Here is a 25,315-nt window from a genome sequence, read left to right as displayed (position 1 = left end):
CGCCCTCAGCCCACCATCTATGCGGTGTGAGCTCAGCGCGCTGTGGTTGGAGTTTCCCTGGACTCTGCCTTCAGCCTCTGAGTCCTGGACTCCGTCTCGGCCCATTGACCCGTCGGCTCCACCATGGCTCCTAGCTCCCTCCTCTCTGCTGTGGCCAGGCAGTCCACTAGCTCCTGCAGGCTCCCTCGTTCCTCCGGCTCTGCCTTGGTCTGGGGTCAACCATCCTGCACCTCGGGATTTCACTCCTCCTACTTCGCCTCGTCCCTCCGGCTCCGTCAGGCTCCTTCATCCCCTTGGCTCCACCTTTGTCGCTCCGGCTCGACTGCGGCCTTCCGGATCCAAGTCTTTGCGTTGGTTGCCAGCACTATCAGCTCTGCCTAGGACCTCCGGATCCTCCCCTTCGCCCTGGCTCATCAGCTCTCCGCCTCCTCCACCACCTGCTCTGCTGCCATTGGTCGGCGGCCATTCCTCCTCCATGGCTCCTCCCTCTGTCGGCTCCACAATGTGTCTTCATTATGGCTGTGGCCTAGGTCCAGCTGGACTCCTCCTGTCTCCTCCCTCCTGTCTGCTGGCCCCCTCTCAGGTGTCTGTCCTCCTTCCGAGCCTCCTCCTTTGTTCCCACCCGTGCCCCCCCCTTCTGTTGTTGCACCCCCTTCCAGGAGTGGGTGATATTTCAGGATTCTAGACTGTCTGTGTTGTGTTTTTGCTCCCCATGTGCTCTGTTACCTAGTCTCCCTGTGTGTTTGATTGCTCATTGTTTCCAGGTGTGTCTCATTATTGCCACTCTCCCTCGTCCGGTACTGAATGTGAACGTCTTGTGCTACATGTGTTTCTGTTTGTCCTGTATACCCTGTGTTGGAAGGATTAAAGACTGTGTTTCCTGCGAAGTCTCCTCGCTCCTCAGTGTAATACAATCGTTACAGTAACATCCCAAATGTCTTATTATTCTTATTGACTGATTCAAGTTAAGAATTTGACTGAAAAGATGACGCATACTTTTAGAAAAAATGGCTTTATAAAGGTAAAAATGCCCATAAAAGGGAAAATTTTATTTAAACTTATTGGAAAATATTAATTTCTATCACTGCTCATCACCACACAGAATATGAAGAATATCAAAAACTTTAGGAGTCAGCTGTCTATGGTAGTCCTTATCAACTTATTACAATCTTTTTGTAATATTTTTCTCTCTTTAGGCAAATATGATATGTTTTTCTAACTGTAATGCAGTGTTGGGGAGTAAATAGTTACTTGTAATAGAATTACCTAATTTAATTACAAAATACATGTAATTGTAATTAAAGTTACTGAGAAAAAATTCAATTAAATTAGTTACTTATAAAGATGTTAATGATTTCAAAGCAGGTTACATCTGAATATTTTCACACACATACAGTACAGATCTAATTGATTTCTTTTATAAATTGCATTGACTGCTCTAAAATATGAGACACCAGAGTTTCAGGAGTTGTTTTTTTTTTTTTCTTCAAGGCACTGTTAGATGTCAGTGTTTCCTGTCATAGCTATGCAAAGATTTGATTCCAAAAACAGTATCATAGCTATTAAACTACTTATTGTTATGATTTCAAACCAGAGAACGATCTCAAAGTAAAGCTGCCAAAGTCTGATTTTGTGGTGGCTGTGCTTTAAAATGAAATGAATGATAGGCTAATTCTGAAAGTCTGACAGTAATTCTACTGTAAGGTGAACCCTGCCTGCTTTACATCTATAAAAATGATTAACAGCTGAAAACATTAGAAAAGTAATCAAAAGTAATCAGTTACATTAATAAAGAAATTATAATAGTTACACTGTATTACATGTTAAATAGGGTTTGTAATCCGTAACCTAAGGCTATTGTATTTCCAAAGTAACCTTCCCAACACTGCTGTAATGACGCACAATAATCCAGATCTGATCTTTTGTGTAAGTTTTGTAAGGCTGTTTTTCTTTTTTTCCCTCCTGCTCGTGTGTCCGTCCCCCTCTCCCTCCCCTCGGGCACATAACGGTATAAGTGCGCTGATTTCTCATGGCTCCGTTAGTTCCCCAGCCCTCCTCTTCCTCCTGCTCCTCCTCCTCCAGGCTCCGCCGCACATGCTCAGAGCTCCACGCCGCGCTCCGCGTCTCCTGAGCGGCCTGTGCTCTCCTGCGCTCCCGCCAGCACAGATGATCTCATGGAGCTCGAGTCTCGTTTGCGTCTGACTCCACCATGCACTTTAGGATTTTAATAAGATGTATGCGTGTTTTGAGATAATCATTTTGCTTCTCTCCTGCAACTTCTGCGCCCTCGTCTACACTCAGGGTAAGTCCGCTTTCACTTCTCCGCTTCTGCTTCCAGTTGTTTTAGTGTCAGTAATCGGCTGGTTTTATCCGGTAAGACATGGTTTTTACTCATTATTCGCGGTAAAAGCTCAGCTGCTATTAATCATGGCCAATAGCGACATTTTAACAGAATATCGGAAGTTTGGACTTGTTGATTCTGCACCGTTATTCTCGATCCGGCTTTCAGCGCTGCATCAGAACTATTGAATTGTGATTTGTGTTATGATTGGTAATGCATAATAAATCATGGACTGAGTCTATGATGATCATCTATGTGTATGCTCGGCTGTGCTCGGGCTGAACCGTAACTTCATTGAGCAGCAGATTATGAATCCGTTATTCGCATGGCATATGGGCGACTGGAAATAATAGCTTTAGATATGAAGTATATTAAGAGTAAGATGTGAATAAATGTGTTTTTCTAGCAGTCTCTGAGAGTTCTGATACAGTCACATCCTGTCAGGAGGACTACTATTATAGTAGGCTAACCCTTCATAACCACTTCATTTATAATTCATAAACACGCATTAGGCTACAGAATGACTCACTGTAGAATGCCAGGGATTTACAAAATGCTACAGTAATTTCATAATAACAACAAATTACTATGAACAATGAACATATTGTGTTGCATCGTGGGATAATCGTTTAAATATCTGTGTTTAGTTTGAAGTCGCAATTCTAGTGATTACACTTACTTTAATTTAATTTAGCACAAGTTTTGCATAGTGATCAACTTCTAACTCTGATCAGATCTTAGGAATGCAATATTGTCCTTTATTGTAATTAATTTTCGAAAATAAACCAGCAAATAGCAAATGCATGCAATGCATAATTTTTTATAACACAGTGCATTCTGGGAACTGAAGTGCTTTTACAGTTAATGTGTAATTATAAGAGATTACTGAGCCAGGATCTGGTTTCTGGTTCACGTGAGGTGATCTAGTGTTAATGTTAATCATGAGAGTGTTAAAGCGTCATGAAGGTGTTGGAAACATTTGTTGTTTTGGTTCACGGCTGCCATTTGTTGTAGGTGTCAGAATCAGCAAATCTTGTTTCCATGATGTTTTACACTGACAAAAAGAGTTAAACATACAAAATAAAATTCTGCCCTGGCAAAGTTTTGATGTTGTTTATAAAAATTAATGTCAGTTCTTTCATGTTCTGTTAGTGTCAAAGTCAAGCTTACATCTGGATGCCGAAGTGCTTTGAAGTGTGTGTGTGTGTGTGTGTGTGCTCAGGATTCTTCAGTAAATAACTGCTGTGAGTCGTGTGTCACACACAGAAGGCATGCTTTAGCGTTAGATTAGGTGAGCATGCAGAAGTTGTCTGTTAACCTTCTGAGCTTTCTTCACTGTTGTCCAGCGCGGCCGGGTCGGTTCTCCTCTCACAGCACAGATTCCTCCAAATCTGTCCAGGTCAAGCAGCCGCTCACATTGTACTTATTTGAAGCTTTTATTCTACACAAACATCTGCAACCAATTTAGACTCCCTCAAGTACGGCGCAGGACAAGAAGAGGAAAAACTGAGGTGGCAGACATCGCTGAAAATCAAAGTCATGCTTAAAATCACTCTCATCCGTATAGTATGAAATAAGGAATGTCTTCAATCTTAAGGCTACAGTGTTTGTTAGTGCTGTTTCAGGGAAGTTTTTTTCTTTGGTTCACGTTCTTCATAGTTTTTCTCTAAATTCTACACAGCGTTGGGGAAAGTTACTTTAAAGAGTAGTGCATTACAATATTGCGTTGCTCCCTAATTACATTGCTTAGTTACTTTTTTATGGAAAGTAATGTGTTGTGTTACTTTTGAGTTACTTTTTAAATCTGGGCGGGGCTTGTTTGTTTGTTTTTAATATAAAAAGTTCTTCTTTTACAAATATAAAAGCCCTCTTACACCAAAAGTGAAATGAATTCACCTCAGACTGAAGGAAGTGTAAATTCTCGTCTGTACACTAGAGGGCGCCGCTCAAACTAATCACATGAAGAATACGACGCAGGGGAAGAAAGATCAACACTATTCAGCAATAACACAAATCAAACACAAATGTGTCATTTTTGCTTTGTATGGTTGAATTAGATCATTGAAGGTCAGTAGCAAAGACATCGATTCATAAAATGGGATTAAATACATAAATGATATTTGTCTTATTTTACATATTTAATTATTGAAGGTTTGCATCATATTCTGACTTCATTCATTCTGAGGAACACTGAATGTGTTTTTGAGTAAACACATGTTCATATTTAGTCTAGAATTACAGTAAGATCATGTTCACACACAACGCTGTGCTCTTACTCCTGATTTCTGTCACCATGGCAACACCAGAGCTGTCACTCAACACATGGAAACAAAGTAACTGGAGTTACTTATTTGAAAAAGTGACTCTGATATTGCCTTCTAAATTAAACAGTAATGTGTTACTTTACTAGTTACTTAAAAAAGTAATCTGATTTCGTAACTTGTGTTTCTTTGACTCTTTCCATTTGAAGGTTTGGTTTGGATGTTTTTTAGCTGTTTTTAAACAGTTTTACATGATCCACTGAGACTGAGCAAAGCCTACACCTCTCCACCTAAACATGTGCAAGCCATTACAGCTCACGGACTCATTTAGTTCTTTGTCAAGGCACTGGATCTGTGTGGACTGCACTCACTCCACTTTCTGTTGCGTTTGATGTCTTGTTATTGGGTTTGAAGAGCCCGTGGTGTGACATCTGTTGAGAGCGATCCAGCCTCACGTGCTTTGCTTCTGATTGCAGACATGCGCGTATCTGCTGGACTCATGCTATGCCCATATGCATTTCATGTCCTTTAAAGCCATCTGGCCCTTTCATGTCATTATAACATTCAGAACATATTCAGACTGTATGCCTCGGATCACGCTGAAAATACTCAGTCCAGGGAGAAAAGCTGATTGCAGTGGAGAACAACTGCATAGTAAATATCTTCATGCTATAGTAAATTCATCTGTTCGTGGCGTTCCAGAGAGCTGTTTAATTGATGACTCCCATGTGTCTTCATGAAGCGTGTTTATTCTTATCAGGTGTTTCTGAAATCTTAAACTAAACTATATTTATAAAAAGAACCCTTTAATTTGTAAATGCAATTTCAACAGATTCAAAGTTTGGCACATTTTTGGCTACAACTAAAATCTTGTTGTTGTTATTGTTTTTTTCTAATTGAATGCAAGCATTTTTTTTTTAGTGCAAACGATGTTATCAGCATAACAATTTGAGAGAGAGAGAAAAAAAAGGAACATGAATGTCTTGATATTTGGTTTGCGTGTACTCCACAAATTTTCCAGCATGGTGTGAGATGATCCAAATGGAAGTGCATTTGACCATTTGTTCAGAGGAGTTTTTTTTTCTTCAGTTTTTTGAATGCATCTTGAAAGAATTCCCATTAATTTCTGCCAAATCAGTAATTGACATTTGCTTGGTTTGTTTATCTTCCAGAGCTCTGCATTTTTATTTTTATTTTATTTATTTTTTTCTGGCTTTGTCTCCAGTTTTTGGAGACTGTTGCATGCTGTGAAAACCACTTACTCACCACAAACTGGACATTGCAAGCTTCTCAATCATCGTCAAGCGTTCTTCTTGACAAACCCGTGATCCTTTTGGCGTTGTTTTGTGCAGTATACAATGCGGTGGTTTCTGGAAGTGATTCTGAGCGTTCACTCAGCTGGCTGACCGCTCCGAGAGAAAGTCACACGCCTGACAAATACTTGCTCTTCAGCAACGGCTATGAAATTGTATTAGATCTTCATATCAGCTGAAATGATGAAGCTGTTGGATATTTTACATTTCATCCTCCTGTTTTCCCTCTGGGTCAGTCTGTTCTTGTTGATGTCAAACTGCTGGGTTATTAATGCACAGGAAGTGACCTTTGACCCGGGGGCATTACTCTCTCTGAGCCTGACATGCAGGAATGCAGAAAAACAGAGCAGAATCAGCCGCCATTCAACATTGTACAGCTACGAGCTCTTAAATTGTAAAGACGGGGCAAAGGGTGACACAGGGAAGCAAAAGTGCTATTGAGTCAGACAGACTTCGGCTGTGAAAGAAAACAAGCTTTGAGCTCGGAAGCTCCTCCAGGAAGTGTTTTAGGTCCGCCTCAGAAATCCCTCCGTGCTGCAGCAAACAGTGAGCGTTCAGAGCATTCATTTACGGTTTGGTTGCTGAGTAAACATCCTTGCGCTCGTCTCCGTCTGAAGCCGAACCCTGTGTTTCTCAATCTGGAAAATATCAGCAGATTGGGACGCCTGGTGTGTTTGAGATGAACTGTGTGGAGCGTCTGTCTCCTCCATCATCACACTTCACCGAGAGAAAGCTGGGAAGTCAAACTGCACAAACACACTGTGGTTTTTCAGGATTTCACTCATACGGTGAAGGGACATTTGTAACAGAAGTGCTTTATTCAGACTGCGATGTGTGCTTCCATTATGGTGCATTGTAGACTGAATATTAAAATACTAAAATACTCTGACTGCAATATTTATTCAGTGTTGACAGCATTAATCTGAATCTGCAGTGTGAAATAGAAATAGTATTTCAATTACAGAACTAATGACTCTAAAGATTTGGTTCTTTTAAGTGAATCAAACACAGAGCACAGCCGATATGAATCAAAGACATAAAGTGTGACCGGTGTAGTTCAGTGATGACTCTAAAGAGTTGGTTCTTTTGAGTGAATCAAATCTATAGTCTGACCAGTGTGTTTTTAATTACAGAACAAATGATTCTAATCATTTGAATCTTTATAGTGAATCAAATCATGAAGTACAACTAGTGTAGTTGCGGAACTAATGACTTTGACAAGATTTGGTTCTTTTATATGAATTGAGCACATAGAGCTCAACCAGTATACAGTAGGTTGATTACTAAACGAACAACACAGTGATGTGATTCCCAAACAAATGGATCTAATGTATCGCTTCTTTTTAGTGAATCAAACTCAAAGAATACAGCAAGTGTAATTCCATTTCAGGAGGAATGACTCTATTGAGGTGTTTGTGTTCAGTGAATCAAATACACAGAGTGATCTAAACCAGTGTAGTTCGATTAATGACTCTAAAGATTTGATTCTTTTAAATGAATTGAACACACAGAGCAGATTACAACCTTATAAACTTTAATGAGTTGGTTCTTTTTAGTGAATCAAACATTTGTCAGTAGTATTTCATAAATGATAACGAAGAAAATGTTACCACATTTTGTTTGTTTAGTACAGATGCTTAATATACAGTGTAAGCCAGTTATTTGATTGTATTTTTACCACCTAATAAAATCTGATGGAATTAAAAAGATGGAAATTGACCATATTTGTTTTTGGGAAGGGCAGCGGTGGATGTGCGCTGAAGGAAGGTCAGGTGGGTGTTCCTCAAGCCTCGGCTGTGAACCGCTGGAGCTGCAGGAAGGCTTCTGTCAGAAATCAGCTGTTGAACGCAATGGAAGCCCAAATGTTGTGGTTACATAATTTAATATAAGCTCACAGCATTTGTCCAGTGGGATTTCAATGATGCTACTTGAACGCGGCCCGAGGACAGCATCACGCATCGCATCACTAATGTGCCGTTTATACGAGTCTCCAGACGAGTGAAGGGAGGCTCTGTTCACAAGCGCTTTGGCAATGGAAGAGAAATGAATAATTCACACTCAACCACATACATTCCATATTTTCAACATGAATAATTTTGATTCTTTACTTTAAGGCCTTCAGTGAAGGACTTTATTCCAGCAGAAATGCTCACCGTATTTTTACAGAGAGATGCAGCATCTGAGTTTGGAAATATACACTTATTTATTCATTTGAAATAAAACATACATTAAAAAATAATAATGAATGGAAGGCATCTTATAACTTTTATACCGTTCAAAGTTTGGGGTCAGAATTAGAAAGAAAGAAAGATATGAATACTTTTCTTCATCAAGGATGCATTAAATTGATCAAAAGTGACAGTAAACACACATAATGTGACAAAAGATTTCTGTCTCAAATAAATGCTGTTCTTCTGAACTTTCTCTTCATCTGTGAATCCTGAAAAATAAAATGTATCACAGTTTCCACATAAATATATGAAAAACTCTTTTCAGCATTTATAATAATCAGAAATGATTCTTGAGCAGCAAATCAAATGATAGTGTAGAACTACCTTCAGTATGCAAATGATTTACTAATTGCTCATTTAGATCTTTTTTTTTTTTTTTTTTTTTTCAAAGCAGCTTACAACACTAACATTTTCTTGTAGGAAAACTAAAGGAACTTCATCTTGAAGTTAAAGCTAAATTTTTGAAGTAAGATTTAAGTTTTTTTTTAAAATATTTAATTATTTGATATATGTAGTCATTTTCAATCCCTCTGATCAGTCGTGTAATGTGTGAAGGGAATCCTAATGGATATTGTCCTGTTGTTGCTGGTTCTGTGTTAATCAGGTTATCTTCTGTAGCGAGTCGATCTGTGGAAGTGTCTCTGTGTCCGTGTGCAGCTCCGCGAGGAACACAGGCTCTGCTGCGGCAGATGTCCCATTCATGATGAAGACGGCACACGTCAGGAGGACCTGATTGATAACCGCCCGCCATGTGGGCATCACAGGAACCACATGTGTGGTGTAGGGATCGCAGAGTGTGCCTTTTTTAGTGTGTTTGTGTGTGTGTGAGAGAGAGAGAGAGAGAGTGTGTGTGTGTGTGTGTGTGTGTGTGTGTGTGTGTGTGTGTGAGTGAGAGAGAGAGAGAGAGAGAGAGTGTGTGTGTGTGTGTGTGTGTGTGTGTGTGTGTGAGAGAGAGAGCTTCAGTCCTGATGCTTCACTAACATCTACTGATGCTCTGAATCACATCAGAACCAATCAGATCACTGCACACATCAAACACAAACACAACAACAGAGTAAAGTGCTCTAGAGAGAGAGTAGAGTATGGCAGAGTATCTGTACACAGTGTCAGATAAGAAACTGAGAAGCACACTGACCAGATACAGACTCAGCGGACACAAGCTGATGATAGAGACGGACAGAGATTGTGTCCACACTGTGATCTGAATCAGATGGAAACAGAACTGCACTTCCTCACAGAATGCTCCAAACACACGGACACAAGGACAGTGTTCTGTGATCAAATACAGCAGATCCATCAGACATTTAAAAACTCTCTCAGACCAGGAGAAACTGTGCTATCTGTGAGGAGAACACAAGAACTGCTGTGTGTTTGCTGCTCAATATGTGTCTGTCTGATACCAGAGAAGAGAAACACTCACCTGCCCTGATCTGATGTGTCCACACATGACATATTACTCTATTAGATCTATATTTTGCCTCTGTAAATCTAATACTATATCTTATTTTATTTTATTTTATTTTATTTCTAACATACACTTATACACTAACTCATTTTGCACTACATGCTTAATACTTTTTATATATTTTTATTATTACTATGATTCTTTTTCTTTCTGTTAATACACATGTGCACTATTTGTAAGCAGCCCAGCTGCAACTGCTTTAGCAATACTAATGTACAGTTTTTGTCACGGCAATAAAGCACACCTAAACTGAAACTGAGTGTGTGTGTGTGTGTGTGTGTGAGAGAGAGAGAGAGAGAGAGAGAGAGAGAGAGAGACTGAGAGAGAGAGAGAGAGTGTGTGTGTGTGTGTGTGTGTGTGTGTGTGTGTGTGTGTGTAATGTGTGTGAGTGTGGTGTGTGTGTTGGGGGGTGAGAGAGAGAGAGAGAGAGTGTGTGTGTGTGTGTGTGTGTGTGTGTGTGTGTGGTGTGTGTGTGTGTGTGTGTGTGTGTGTGTGTGTGTGAGAGAGAGAGTATGTGTGTGTGTGAGAGAGAGAGAGTTCACCACCCATGCTGATTTTAGAAAGAGGAAGACTGTTTGTGGAGGAGCAGTTTTTGTTTGGTCACTAATATGGCACAGGATATCTGTAATTTTGGCTCTGTGACAAATAAGAGTGCTCACAACCATAAAAACATCTTCGAGATCTGGTTTAAAACACACGTGGCAAGAAATCTGCTGTGTGTCATTTAAGTCGGTTTCATATGGTTTTGCCAAACTTTTTATATTCAATGTAATGTGGTGTAGCCATTAAGTAATTTTTTTATTAATATCATGAAATAATTTATATATCATTGTTTTAGGGGAGTTGCACCACATGACACTTTCCAATCTAAACGAATTCTGCCTTGTCATAAAAATGTTCATGTTTCTGAAAGAAACGGTAATCTAAAACAGCTGTTTTCTGTGTGAATCTCTGTTAAAGTGTAATGTATTTCTGTGATGCACAGCTGTATTTTCAGCATCATTACTCCAGTCTTCAGTGTCACATGATCTTCAGAAATCATTCTAATATGATGATTTACTGCTCAAGAAACATTTCTGATTATTATCAATGTTGAACATAGTTGTGCTGCACAATATTTCTGTGGATTTTACAGGATTCACAGATGAATAGAAGGTTCAAGAGAGGAGCATTTATTTGAAATAGTGGTCGGCTGATACACGATTCTTGAAAGGAAGCACATTAACAGCTCCTTTGCTCAGACTGCACAGACGAGCGTGGAGCGCTGGATAAAGTGTTAAGCGCTCTGCTGGAGGCCGTGTATCTCAGCGAGTGTGCTGTACTGGAGTGTGTGTGAGCTGTGTGCCGCTCTATTGTGTGTCTCTGTGTCTCGGCGCATGCTTCTTTACAGCGTGACAGGATTAGCATTCGCCCGCACCGCCTCTGTCACTCAGCCTTTTGTTGCTCCGGCTCACTGTTGGTTTTTCCAGCTTGTCCAGGACTCTCCTTCTGCTCCTGCTTTCAGTGTGATGCAGATTTTGGCCTCTTTGCTGCTGGTCTGTGACTCCATCTGGATGTTCACACCAGTGATTTGTAACAATAGGCATTGTTGAAATAATTGCTTAACAGACTCTGAAGTGAGAATGAGCACAGAAACAGCGACTCGGAGAACATCTTCCACTGATGCTCACTATAGTCGAGCACAGTAATGCCCCCGCTGACCTTGACCTTGATTCTTTCACTTCAAAACTTTTCTTTAAAAGGATGTTTTTCATTAAGTCCATTTATAATGTTTATACATGTTTTAACACTGTTAAAAGTCATCATTTAGGTTTCCATGACAATTTAAAAGCACTTTGATGTCCTATTCTTAGTTACTGAAATTCAAGCCATTTTTACAGTACATTTCAATAAATACTGTAACAATAATATTTAAAAAGGACATTGAGTTCTGAATGTCAGTGAAAGGTTCTTTGAAGAGCCTGAAATTGTTCCTCTGTGGCATTGCTGTGTACAGCCCCTTTTGGAATCTTTATTGCTCAGAGATGATCACTGCTCAGCTCTTTTTATTTCTCAGGGATCCTCTGAGGTCCATATAGCCGTGTTTTACTGTCATCTGCATGCAGTAAGGCTCCCGTACAAAAAAATAAAAAATAAAGAAATATTTTGACTATTTCACATCTGACATTTTTTTCACAATTGTGAAAATATCTCTGAATTGCAAGACAAAGTTGAACTGTACAATTCTAAGAAGAAATGTCAGAATTGTGAGAGAACATGTTGTAATCACATTTTTTACTTTCCGTGACTGGAAAAACCAACCAAACAAAAAAAGAACCCACAGAGAAAACAGAATTGCTATATAAACAGAATTCAGAGAAAAAACTCAAGAGTTGTGTTTGTATCTCACCATTCTGTATTTTTTACACCAAAGAGAAAAGTCAGAAATGCACATTTATATCTCTTAATTCTGAGTTTATATTTTGCAGCTCTGACTTTTTGTGATGTAAACATAGAATTGCGGATGGGTAATCAGAATTCTGAGTATATTTGTTGAAATGTTTTTTTTTTTTTTTTCACCACTTTAAAAGAGACAGAATTGCATGTTTATATATCTCAATTCTCAGTTTATATTCTGCATTTCTGACTTTTTTTTCTAAATTGCAAGAATAAAAGTCAGAATTGTGACATAAAAGCACAATTACTTGTATTTTATTTCTCGCGTAGAGGAAACAGGCTTGTATACGTCTGTATAGAGTTGGTCCTCTCCGTCTCATTAGCAGCCTGTAGGCCTCATCTCAGCCGGCCTGTGTGTATCTGTCATTGCTCATTACAGCGTTCGGTTCGATGCACAACTGATCCTGCCTCGTATAATGTACAGCTCTGAAGTGACTCGCTCATCATTTGCGTTCTGCTGCTCTTCAGTGACTCACTCACTCCAGCAGTGTCCATGGCTTTTATCAGCTTCCACAGCAGCAGTAATTTGATTGGCTGTAACCCCCGACTGAATGCTCCACTGCACCTTCAATTGTGTCATTAAAATCCCAACTCGTTAAGGGACCCCGGCGACGGCCACAAAGAGGCTACACATTGCTCTGCTTCCCTTCTCTTTAACCACCGCATACGGACTGATAGCTGCCCTTTTATGCTGATCTGAGAACAGCTTCACCAGTCTGAAATTCTTAAGTGACATCGCACTATTTATCAACACTTACATTACACTCTTAAAGGGGTCATATGATCAAGAGGGTCTGGCTGCAGACTTGCACTTGCACTTCCGCTAGTGACATCACTTGCAGTCTTTATTTTTTATTTTGTTGAATTTTTTATTACTTTTTGTTTGAATTTCCCAACATTTTATAACAGTAGCTAGGTGGTGAAGACAAGAAAAAAGAAACAAAATGACAATGTCACTTGCAATTGCCACTTGCACTCTCCGCTACCTGCGACGTCACTTGCAATCAACGTAAATCGTGCATGTTGCCAATGGACACAAGACGCTGTGGCAGTGATAAAATGATTAAAACTAATTTAGTACTATAACGTACAGGGTCCTGCAAGAAAAAGACAAGACCCGCAAATCCATCTACATTATTAAAATACATGACTAATATGTACAGGCAAGCAGGTGAGCCCAGAATAAATGTAACACGCAAAGTTTCGCGTTAAGCATTTTTCCATATAGAATAAACAGTCTACAACTCGTTTAAATCACTGTCTTTGTCCATTAAGCTACATTATGTGTTTTATTTATAATGATTTTTTTATAAGAGGAAAACGTTTAATGTACAATTTAACGCACTGCGTTCTGTACTCGTCTACTTGCCTGTACGGAGTTGATCCTTTTAAAATCACTTAATGCATTTCATAATGCACGTTCATATTTGCTGGTCTGTATATACGTTGAGTGAACAACAAGACATATAGGCTAGGCCTACTGAAGTGTCTTTATCATCTTAGTCTGTTATTAGATCACATTAAGCGTTTTGCTGTATGGGAGGACAAAGTTTGTGCATTGTGTTCATAGCCATCTGCTTGCCTTGTAGTACATCAAATAATAACTATATATCCAATTTGGTCTTTTAATTGAACTTAGTGTATCTTAATACATTATGCCATATTAAGTGTTAGTTTTTTTCTACAGGAGGAAAACGCGTAACGAAAGACTTTGTTCATTGCATTCATATTCTGATGTTCTGTGGCCAAGGTCTGTGCTTGTCTTTTTCTTGCACGACCCTGTACGTTATAGTAGTAGGCCTACTAATTTAGTTTTAATCATTTAATCACTGCCACAGCGTCTTGTCTCCACTGGCAACATGCACGATCTGTGTTGATTGCAAGTGACGTCACAGGTAGCAGAGAGTGCAAGTGGCGATTGCAAGTGACATTTGTAATTTAGTTTCTTTTTTCTTGTCTTCACCACTTGGCTACGGTTGTAAAATGTTGAGAGATTCAAACAAAAAGTTATCAATAAATAGAACAAAATAAAAAAAATAAAGACTGCAAGTGACGTCGCTAGCAGAAGCACAAGTGTCTGAGAGTGCAAGTGGAAGTCTGCAGCCAGACCCTTCTCCATATGATGTGATTTCAATTTTTCTTTTCTTTTTGGAGTGTTACAAGCTCTTGGTGCATGAAGAAGATCTGTAAAGTTGCAAAGACTAAAGTCTCAAACCCAAAGAGATATTCTTTATCAAAGTTAAGACTCTGCCACGCCCCCCTGAAACGACTCGTTCTAACACGCCCCCACATCTCTAGGTCACTATGTGGGAAGATTTGTGTAATGCCACCCAAATGTTCACACAAAGAAAGAAGCCATGGTTTCAGTAACAGTTAGTGTTGAAGCAGTCGTGTCAGGGAGATGTGTGTGTATCTAGGAGAAAGCAAAAACACTTTATTTGACCTTCTGTAAATAGATGCATTTAGGAATCTTTAAGATTACTTACAACAGAACAGCAACGCAATTTTATGGACGACCGTTTCGTGAACCTAGGAGAGGAGGTCATTCTGACTTTGCTATGACAATCTGGTGCTTCTGAATCAGCTACTGTAAGTATGTTTTGTTATTAAAGTATTTGCTATTGACTGTTCAAATGCGAGTTTTGCGTGTTGTGTATGTGTGTGTGTGTGTGTGTGTGTGTGTGTGAGACAGGATCACACAGTGGAGTCAGCTGTCTTAACCGTCCGTGGCTTGTGTACTGCAAACACATACAAGCTTCATCACTGTGTCTGTCATGCGACTCTGTTCCTCTTTCAGCTTGAACTGATGGTAAAACTAAGGACATTATTAACTGTCTTTACATTTATTTTTAAAGATGAAACTCGCGATTATGGAAAGGGGTGTTACATTCTCGACGAGTGCTTGTGGTGTTCCGGCCAATCACAATGCACTGGGTCAGTTGGCCAATCAGAGCAGACTGCGCTTGTCAGAAGGAGGGGCTTTGTAGAAAATGAGGCGTTTGAGAGAGGCGGGGCATAGAGGACACCTTTAAATAACAGCATCTTCAGCCTGCCAGCATCTGTGCCTTAGTAAAGATGCAATGCAGCATGAAAGTCATACTAAACTATTCATCTCAGCCCATAGCTGTATGAAGTAGTTGCTGTGTGATATCAACTTTACAGTGCAAAGGTGGCATAGAAGCACTTCTGATGTGGCATGTAGGTGTCTTCACACAGACTGTTTAATGCTGCTCAATAATGGCATAAATGCATGTACACAGCCAATCTAAATTATAATTAGACCCATTATGCCCCTTTTCACAATATGTAATATAAATCTCAGGTGTTCCCAGGATATGTCTGTGAAGTTTCTGCTCAAAACACCCCACAGATCATTTATTATATCATTTTGAATATGCTTATTTTGAGTGGAAGCACATCTCTTTAAATGCAAATGAGCTGCTGCTCCCCACCCCCTTTTTCAGAACAGGGCTGTGCCTTTACAGCTCAAGAAACTCTGTCAAAAAAGATCTGTTTGGTTCTGATGATCATGTCTATCACGCTGAAATCATGTGTTTTAAAGCCATATCAGTTTAAACCTTTAATATAGGCTCTTCTGCGTGCACAGAAAGCGGCTGTCACACGGCATGTGAGTTCTCTTTCATGTCTTATTGCGCTTAAACTGTCAAATACACACAAGTTTATGTTAAAAACACACAAGTTACATAAACACAGTCAGTTATGTCTGTGAAGGTAAACAGCTGGGAAAGAAATCACGTTTATATTAGATCTGTGACAGCCGTGTAATATACAGTATCTGTATGGCTGTCTACGCTAAAACAATAAAATAAAAATCACTCTCTGCTCTGGACTGAATAACATCTATAGCTCTAATAAGATGACATTTCTAACTTGAATACTATTTTAACATGCTCTAGCGTGAAGATGGCAGGTTGTGGGCGAGGTCTCTGCTAATACGACAGTGTCCGTCAACAGTTTTGGGCGGGGCTTGTAAACGAGATGTCATGTTTTGTTTTTACAGATCCTGCTAATGGCTTGTTCTGAGATACTGCTTATGATTTATGGGGATTTAAAGGGGTCATATGATGCTTTTTAAAGATCATTATTTTGTGTATTTGGTGTAACAGAATTTGTTGACATGCTTTAATGTTTAAAAAACACATTATTTTTCAAATACTGTACATTATTGTAGGTTCTCTATTTCTACAAAGCCCCTCCTTCTGACAAGCGCAGTCTGCTCTGATTGGCCAACTGACCCAGTGCATTGTGATTGGCCGAACACAGCAAGCACTCGTCAGAAATGTAAAGTCCCTTTCCATAATCATGAGCTTCACCTTTCAAAATAAATGTAAAGACAGTTAATAATGTCCTTAGTTTTACCATCAGTTCAAGCTGAAAGAGGAACAGAGTCGCATGACAGACACCAGTGATGAAGCTCGTACTGTGTGTTTGTTTGCAGTACACAAGCCACGGACGGTTAAGACAGCTGACTCCACTGTGTGACCCTCTCTCTCTCTCACACACACACACACACACACACACAACACGCAAAACTCTCATTTGAACAGTCAATAGCAAATACTTTAATAACAAAACATACTTACAGTAGATGATTCAGAAGCACCAGATTGTCATAGCAAAGTCAGAATGACCTCTCCTAGGTTTATGAAACGGTCGTCCATAAAATGCATTGCTGTTCTGTTGTGAGTAATCTTAAAGATTCCTAAATGCATCTATTTTCGGAAGACCAAATAGGGGGGCATGGCAGAGTCTTAACTTTGATAAAGAATATCTCTTTGGGTTTGAGACTTTAATCTTTGCAACTTTACAGATCTTCTTCATGCACCAAGAGCTTGTAACACTCCAAAGAGAAAGGAAAAATTAAAATCCCATCATACAACCCCTTTAAAAAAAGGATTTTTTATCATTATAGGGTGGTTGTGTACACACTGCCAACACACATTTATGTTCAAACAACATGTAAAGGTACATTTTGCACAATAGGTGCCCTTTATTACTGGGTCAGAGCTGGCATAATTTAGTCAGGCTTTACACAAAATATTGAGCAGGCACAGAGCAGCCTTAAATCAGCTGTGTAAATATATCTTGAATTATGCCTGATCTGATTCTTCTCAGTGCTTCATTAAATGCTTTCTTAACAATAGGTCATATAAATTATAATGTCAATTCCTCAAATCCCTAATGTTATGTGAAATAATAACTTTCATCATATTTTGTAATATTTTTACTTTGAAAATTCTATGTACTTTTTAAAATTGATTAAGTCTACACACATAATTAAGACTTAAGGAAAATAACCTAAAAAGAGTCTTACATGCTATAAAAGTTTTTTAAACTTTAAAGCCAACATAACCCAATGAGTCAACTAAACTGTAATCTAAATTTCAGAAAGAACATAACAGAAGATCTTTTTTCACACAAGACTATATTATGGTAATGGATATTGCTGTCATAATGTGGTCAAGCGGTATAATATTTATTGACTGTTTGCTAGAATCTCAGCATATAATTTACGCCAAGCTCAGCTAAACCATTCTTATTCTGGTTAACCAGAGTTTGAGAAAGTAATGAGATGGCTTCCAGAACGCTAGTTCATCGCATCCTTTAATAAGAGCTCTGCTGGTGACAACGGTGCCATTTTCTAACCTTTCAACCCATTTTTTCCCCCGTTATTGTTGAAGGGCATGGCACTTTGACCAGACGCTCTGTGAAGGAATTCTAGTTTTTTTTTTTCCCTTGCTGGAGTTAGGAGTGGATAGGAATGATAATCATCTTTGGGAAAGTTACTTTTAAAAGAGGTCATCAACTGATCCAATATAGTCAGACTCAGCACTGCATCATATGTTACTTTCAGTCTGCCTGAAAAGCCTGCATTGTACTGTCTTGTATAAAAATAAATCCATAGTAAAGCAAAGAAACAAACAAACAGTGTTTCACTGATGTGATCTGGAGCTCTTTGTGAATGTTTACACACAGTGTCTTGTTATATTGTATCATCATCTGTATGGTTCTGTTGATGGAGTAATCATGTGTTTGTGGGCTAAATGGGCAGCAATGTAGAAACAGTGGGCGGGGCTAAACAGGCAGCATGATAGAATCTGTGGGCGGGGCTAAACAGGCAGCTATGTAGAATCAGTGGGCGGGGATAAACCATCAGCGATGTAGATTCATGTTTCAAGATGGTGCTGCTGAGTTTGGATACCGTCCAGGTCGCTCCACCTAGATTTCTTTTGTACTTTCTTTTACTCTCTCTTTTTACACACATATCATCTGCACAGAACACTTTTGCACATTGGACACTGCTTCAGTAACCTGTTTCAGGACACTTTATCCTCCAACCCATCGTGGCCATCTGAGATTCTCTGGAATACCGAGATGAACAATGGCCACTTGAATAACCCACCGCTGCGACGGATCAAGAAACACCACGGGAAACGTGTGCAGTCTCTGGAGAATAAGATGGACAATCTTAGAGCTAGGATAAGTTTCCAATGGGACATTAGAGACTGTAACATCCTTTTATTGTCTGAAACATGGCTCATGACCTCGGTCCCGGACACTGCTGTAACGCTGTCTGATAACTTCTCTGTTTTACAAATGGATAGGACAGTAGAGGCCGGTAAATCCAAAGGTGGTGGAGTGTGTTTCATGATCAACAGGAAATGATGTGACCCCAGGAATATCTCCACTCTGTTGCGCTCCTGCTTGTCTCATCTGGAACATTTATCCATTATTTGCCATCCATTCTATCTGCCCCGGAAGTTTCATCGATCATCGTTACTGCTGTCTACATTCCACCACAGGCAGACACAAGCTTGGCTTTGTCTAAGCTTCACAATGTGCTCAGTGGTTACATTAACAAACATCCTGACACTGCTTCTATCATTGCAGGGGACTTTAACAAAGCCAACCTCAGGCAGGTCATGCCGAACTTTTATCAACATGTATCCTGTCCAACCAGAGGTCCGAATACATTGGTTCATTGCTACTCTCAGTTTAAGAATGCTTACAAAGCCTGTTCACTACCGGCTTTTGGCAAATCAGACCATGCTGCCATTTTCCTCATACCAGAATATAAACAAAGGTTCAAGAACCCCCATTGCAGAAAGTAGTGACGCGCTGGTCCACCCACTCTGAAGTAATGCTACAGGCGGCTCTTGATGACATCGACTAGGACATGTTACGAGCAAGTTCCTCTGATGTCAGCGAGTTCACGGATGTAGCATTAAGCTTTGTAAACACACTAACTGAACAAGCAATGGATACAATAACTATAAGGACCCTCTCAAATCAGAAACCATGGGTGGACAGAACAATCCGTGCTGCAGTAAATAAATGCACTGCCACATACAACGCTGGTCTCTCGTCGGGGAACATGAGTGAGTACAAAACATTGTGCTATGATCTCCGACGGGTGGTAAGAGCCGCCAAACACCGATACAGGGAACGAATAGAGTCCCATTTCCAGCTAAATGACTCCCGACGCATGTGGCAAGGACTAAGAACCATCTGTGCCTTTGGAAACAAATAATCTGCAGCTGTGAGAGCAGACCCATTACTGGCTGACGAGTTAAACTCTTTCTACAGCCGCTTTGAATGCAACCGAGGCAGCACGACTCTGCCGATCAGCGAATCAGGAAGCTGCAGACAGAGCAGCTATAATCATGTAATCACCGTGTCGGAGGACGAGATTCGGAGGGCCCTAAAGCGAGTGAACGTCAGGAAAGCAGCGGGTACTGATGGGATTTCTGTCTGTGTTCTGAGGTCCTGTGCTGATCAGCTCGCTGGTTTGTTTAAATCTATTTTTAATGAGTCCCTTGCTACCTTGGTGGTTCCCACCTCCTTTAAAAAATCTGTCATCCCTGTGCCTAAAAACAATAAACCCTTTTGCCTGAATGACTATCGTCAATTTGCCCTCACATCAACAGTCATGAAGGTCTTTGAGAAACTTATAAAGAACAACATTTGCTCCTCCATCCCTGATACTTTGGACCCTCTTCAGTTTGCCTATTGCCCCAACAGATCTACTGAAGATGCCCTCTCTCATGTCTTGCACTCTTCCCTCAAGCACATTGACAGCAGCAATGGGAACTATGTAAGGCTGCTATTCATCGACTATAGCTCAACTTTCAATACTATAGTCCCCATGAAGCTAGCTTCTAAACTCATGGACCTCATCCTGAATTCTTAAACCTGCAACTGGATTCTTGATTTCCACACCAGCAGACCTCAAGTGGTAAAAGTAGGCCAGTTCATCTCCAGCTCCATCACCCTGAACATAGGAGCCCCACAGGGCTGTGTCCTGAGTCCCCTGCTCTACTCTCACTACACACATGACTGCGTGGGACCCCTGTGGAGAGGGTGGGCAGCTTCAAGTACCTTGGTGTAAACATCTCTGAGGACCTGACTTGGACTTCACACATCCAAACTCATGTTAATAAAGCCAGGCAAAGACTGTACCATCTGTGACAGCTGAGAAAATTCAGGGTTTCCCCAGCGATCCTGAAAACTTTCTATTCATGGGCCATAGAAAGTGTATTGACTCAGTGTATCTCAGTGTTGTATGGGAACAGCTCCAGTTAAAGACTGCAAAGCCCTGCAGAGAGTTGTGCGCTTAGCTGAGCGCATCTCAGGGTCTGCTCTCCCCTCTCTGCAGGATATCTACCTCAAACGCTGCAAAAGCTGAGCTGTTAAAATCATTAAGGACTCTAACCACCCTAGTAAATGTCTTTTCATTTTGCCGCCATCTGGTAAGCGCTTCCGTAGCCTGATGGCAAAAACCGAGAGACTTGGGAGGAGCTTCTTCCCCCAGGCCATCAAGCTACTAAACTCAAACTCAGTCTCTTAACTTCTACGTGACTTCACTTAATTATCAGTAAGATACGTAATGTACTGACATTGTCACTTGCACACATCAGTTTCTGTAATTTTTATTTTTATTTATTTACTTTTTTACCTCTATTTTACCTCTGCTATGTAAACACCCTGTACAACCTGTTTGCATATTCTTCTCTTGTACATTCCTGCTCATCTTAATATTTATTAAGTATACAGTATACCGTCCTGCGCATTTTATTTTATAAGCATTTTATTTTATTCTTATTTTTTTATCTTACTTTTTCCATACTTATATATATATTTATATATAATTTTCTTGTGTTTGTATTATTTAATAATTGCACTGTCCATGGAGCAGACCTAACTTACATTTCACTGCTGGTTATATGCTCTCCAAAAATCTTGAATTTTGAATCTTGAATCAGTGGGCGGGGCTAAACAGGCAGCAATGTAGAAGCAGGCATTGATCATGCAGAGCCAGGTTTTCGCCTCACTATTATGTCATAAAGTGGCATTTTCCAAAGCGAGTGGTTTTCTGAGCTTGGTTTCAATAAAAGCTGTTTGTAAACTAATGAGAAAGTTTTGAGTTTTGAAACCTACAAGATATTTTTATAGTACATTGACCTGTTATATGTCAAAAGATGGAAATTTGATTTCTCAGTTCATGACCGCTTTAAAAGTAATGCATTACAATATTGTGTTACTCTATAAAAAGTAACTAATTGTTTTACTTGGTTACTTTTCATGAAAAGTAATGCATTACGTTACTTTTGTGTTACATTTTTGTCACCTGGGCTGGGCTAGGCTAGCTGTGTGCTTAGGGTCATTGTCTTGTTGGAAGGTGAACCTTCGGCCCAGTCTGAGGTCCTGAGCACTCTGGAGAAGGTTTTCGTCCAGGATATCCCTGTACTTGGCCGCATTCATCTTTCCCTTGATTGCAACCAGCCATCCTGTCCCTGCAGCTGAAAAACACCCCCACAGCATGATGCTGCTGCCACCACCATGCTTCACTGTTGGGACTGTATTGGACAGGTGATGAGCAGTGCCTGGTTTTCTCCACACAAACCACTTAGAATTAAGGCCAAAAAGTTCTATCTTGGTCTCATCAGACCAGACAATCTTATTTCTCACCATCTTGGAGTCCTTCAGGTGTTTTTTCATGTGTCTTGCACTGAGGAGAGGCTTCCGTCGAGCCACTCTGCCATAAAGCCCCGACTGATGGAGGGCTGCAGTGATGGTTGACTTTCTACAACTTTCTCCCATCTCCCAACTGCATCTCTGGAGCTCAGCCACAGTGATCTTTGGGTTCTTCTTTACCTCTCTCACCAAGGCTCTTCTCCCCCGATAGCTCAGTTTGGCCGGACGGCCAGCTCTAGGAAGGGTTCTGGTCATCCCAAACGTCTTCCATTTAAGGATTATGGAGGCCACTGTACTCTTAGGAACCTTAAGTGCAGCAGAAATTTTTTTTGTAACCTTGGCCAGATCTGTGCCTTGCCACAATTCTGTCTCTGAGCTCTTCAGGCAGTTCCTTTGACCTCATGATTCTCATTTGCTCTGACATGCACTGTGAGCTGTAAGGTCTTATATAGACAGGTGTGTGGCTTTCCTAATCAAGTCCAATCAGTATAATCGAAACACAGCTGGACTCAAATGAAGGTGTAGAACCATCTCAAGGATGATCAGAAGAAATGGACAGCACCTGAGTTAAATATATGAGTATCACAGCAAAGGGTCTGAATACTTAGGACCATGTGATATTTCAGTTTTCTTTTTTAATAAATCTGCAAAAATGTCAGCAATTCTGTGTTTTTCTGTCAATATGGGGTGCTGTGTGTACATGAATGAGAAAAAAATTAACTTAAATGATTTTAGCAAATGGCTGCAATATAACAAAGAGTAAAAATTTAAGGGGGTCTGAATATTTTCCCTACCCACTGTATGTGTGTATATATATATATATATATATATATATATATATACATTTTTTAATGACACTAACCATGCCACTTCCCGTTTGAGTTGAGAACACAGGAGGATACCGGCTCTACATGAAGGCTATAGAATCTAGTGAACGTGTTAGGGGTCACCCAGCCCGCAGCTATACAAATATCTGTCAGCGAGGCGCCATGAGCCAGCGCCCAGGAGGATGCAACACTCCTAGTTGAGTGAGCTCGCAACCTGAACGGGCAGGGCCACCCTGTGCCTGATAAGCCAGGGTGATGGCATCCAAAATCCAGTAGGCCATTCTCTGCTTAGAGATGGCATTCCCCTTCTGCCGGCCTCCATAACAGACAAAAAGCTGGTCTGAGGTCCTGAAGCTTTGTGTCCGGTCAACATAGCATCTCAATGCTTGGACGGGACAGAGCAAAGCCAGGATTGGGTCTGCCTCCTCCAGGGGCAGCGCTTGCAGGTTCACCACTTGGTCTTTGTGGCTCAGTGGTAGAGCATTGTGTTAGCAGCGCAAAAGGTTGTGGGTTTGATTCCCAGGGAACACATGTTAGGTAAAAAATGTTAGCCTGAATGGACTGTAAGTCACTTTGGATAAAAGCGTCTGCTAAATGCATAAATGTAAATGTCTTTGAAGGGTGTAGTGGGAACCTTGGGCATGTAGCCAGGCCGGGGCCTCAGGATTACCTGGGAGTCAGCCGGCCCAAACTCTAGGCATGAATCTTCGACTGAAAATGCGTGCAGGTCCCCTACCCTCTTGATGGAGGCCAGTGCCAGCAGGAGCAGAGTTTTCAATGAAAGAAACTTTAGCTCAACTGAATGCAAAGGCTTGAATGGGCCCTGCTGTAGTGATTTCAGCACTAGGGTCAGGTCCCAAGAGGATATAGAAGGGGGCTGAGAAGGATTTAACCTCCTGGCCCCTCTAAGGGACCTGATGACGAGGTCATGCTTTCCTAAAGACTTTCCATTCGCAGGGTCATGGTACGCAGCAATAGCAGCAACCTGGACTTTGAGGGTGGAGGGAGACAGCCTTCGCTCAAGCCCTTGCTGCAGAAAGGAAAGCACGCCTGCAATCGGGAATCTTTAAGGGTCTTCTCGGTGAGAAAAAACACCACTCGACAAACAGGTTCCACTTCAAGGCATAAGCTTGTCTCGTAGATGGTGCTCTCAACAAAGTGATGGTGTTCGCTACCTCCTGGGGTAGGTCACCTAGAACCTCCACGCCCCATCCAGGGACCAGACATGGAGTTTCCAAAGGTCTGGACATGGGTGCCAAACGGTGCCCCATCTCTGAGTCAGTAGATCCTTCTTCAGATGAATCGGCCAAAGAGGGGCTGTCTTGAGGAGCACTAGTTGACCGCTGAAGCGCCATCTCGCCAACACACGAAGCTTCCGAGAACGTTCTGAACTCGACTAGACACAGTTGAGCAGAACGATACTGTCGCTCGGCTTTGAAGTGAAAAGCTGGTATACATTGCACATGCTGCCTTATTATACTCACACTGTTATCAGCAGCAGCTGGATGCAATAATTGCATGCAATGTGCATTGGCTCGTTTAGTTTACACTCAAAGCAGATTGGTCTATCGAAACGATATCCCAATTCGTCGTTCACCGACGTGACGTCGAGTGTGACTGACTGAAAGGTAACTCATATGCATTACTTATTTGAAAAAGTATCTCAGATATTTAAATTTAAAAGTAATGTGTTACTTTACTAGTTACTTGAATAAGTCATCTGACCAATCAGGCTCAGTCAAGGTCTACATTTATCAGTTCCTGCATTTTCTCAGAATCGAACCCTCAGCCTTGTGTTTCCAGCACCATGCGCTGCAGGACTGGTTAGCGTAGGTTTTATCCGTTCCAGTTGTGTATGTAGGCGCTCTAACCAAGGCTTTGAACTTTGATGGGATCCTCATGGGTGTCTTAGGAAGCGGTCTGGGGTCCGGGGTCTCGGGGCCATATATTGTAACCCCCACCTCATGCTCTCGTCTGCTTCTCATTGCTGTTTGATCACCTTCGTCAAAGTGCCTCCCTTTCAAGTGGTCTTCAGTTCCCGCCAGAGATCCCGGCCTCTCTGGACATCAAATGTGTTCTTTCACAACACCCTTAACCCGTTCTCCCTCACTCCCCGGGAAACCTTTCCCTGCTGCTGAGAACGCTGGGGTGAAGTAGTGGGTTTGGAGGGTGAAGTGCATGCTCAGGAGCATTGAGGAAGGGAGAGAGACAGCGAGGGAAAGATGGGGTGGAAGAGAGGGGAATTTCTTTGATGTGGTTTGTGGGTGGCATTATTACTGTTCTTCAGAAAAACAGGGACACAGTAGCGGCGGAGCTCAAAATACTAGCACATGTTACTCCCTGTTGCTGTTCCCAGGGATCCGAGCTTGGCTAAACGGTCATATGATGCTCATTTTTGTTCAATCTGAATGCAATTAATGCACACCTTGACCCCACTTCAATCAT

General features: G+C 41.0%; 1 protein-coding gene across 1 annotated transcript in view; it reads left to right on the top strand.

Annotated features, from left to right (window-relative positions):
* The first annotated feature begins 2,037 nt into the window (after positions 1 to 2,037).
* Positions 2,038 to 25,315, top strand: part of LOC109094959 (reversion-inducing cysteine-rich protein with Kazal motifs-like) — a 57,309-nt gene continuing 34,031 nt past the window's right edge. Inside the window, 1 exon segment of the mRNA XM_042751882.1 lies at positions 2,038 to 2,302. Within this exon segment, the coding sequence (XP_042607816.1) occupies positions 2,233 to 2,302 (70 nt within the window). The 5' untranslated portion in view covers positions 2,038 to 2,232.

Source organism: Cyprinus carpio, chromosome B24, assembly GCF_018340385.1.
Source record: "Cyprinus carpio isolate SPL01 chromosome B24, ASM1834038v1, whole genome shotgun sequence".
NCBI classification, from domain to species: Eukaryota; Metazoa; Chordata; class Actinopteri; order Cypriniformes; family Cyprinidae; genus Cyprinus; species Cyprinus carpio.
This window is presented reverse-complemented; position numbering and strand designations above follow the sequence as displayed.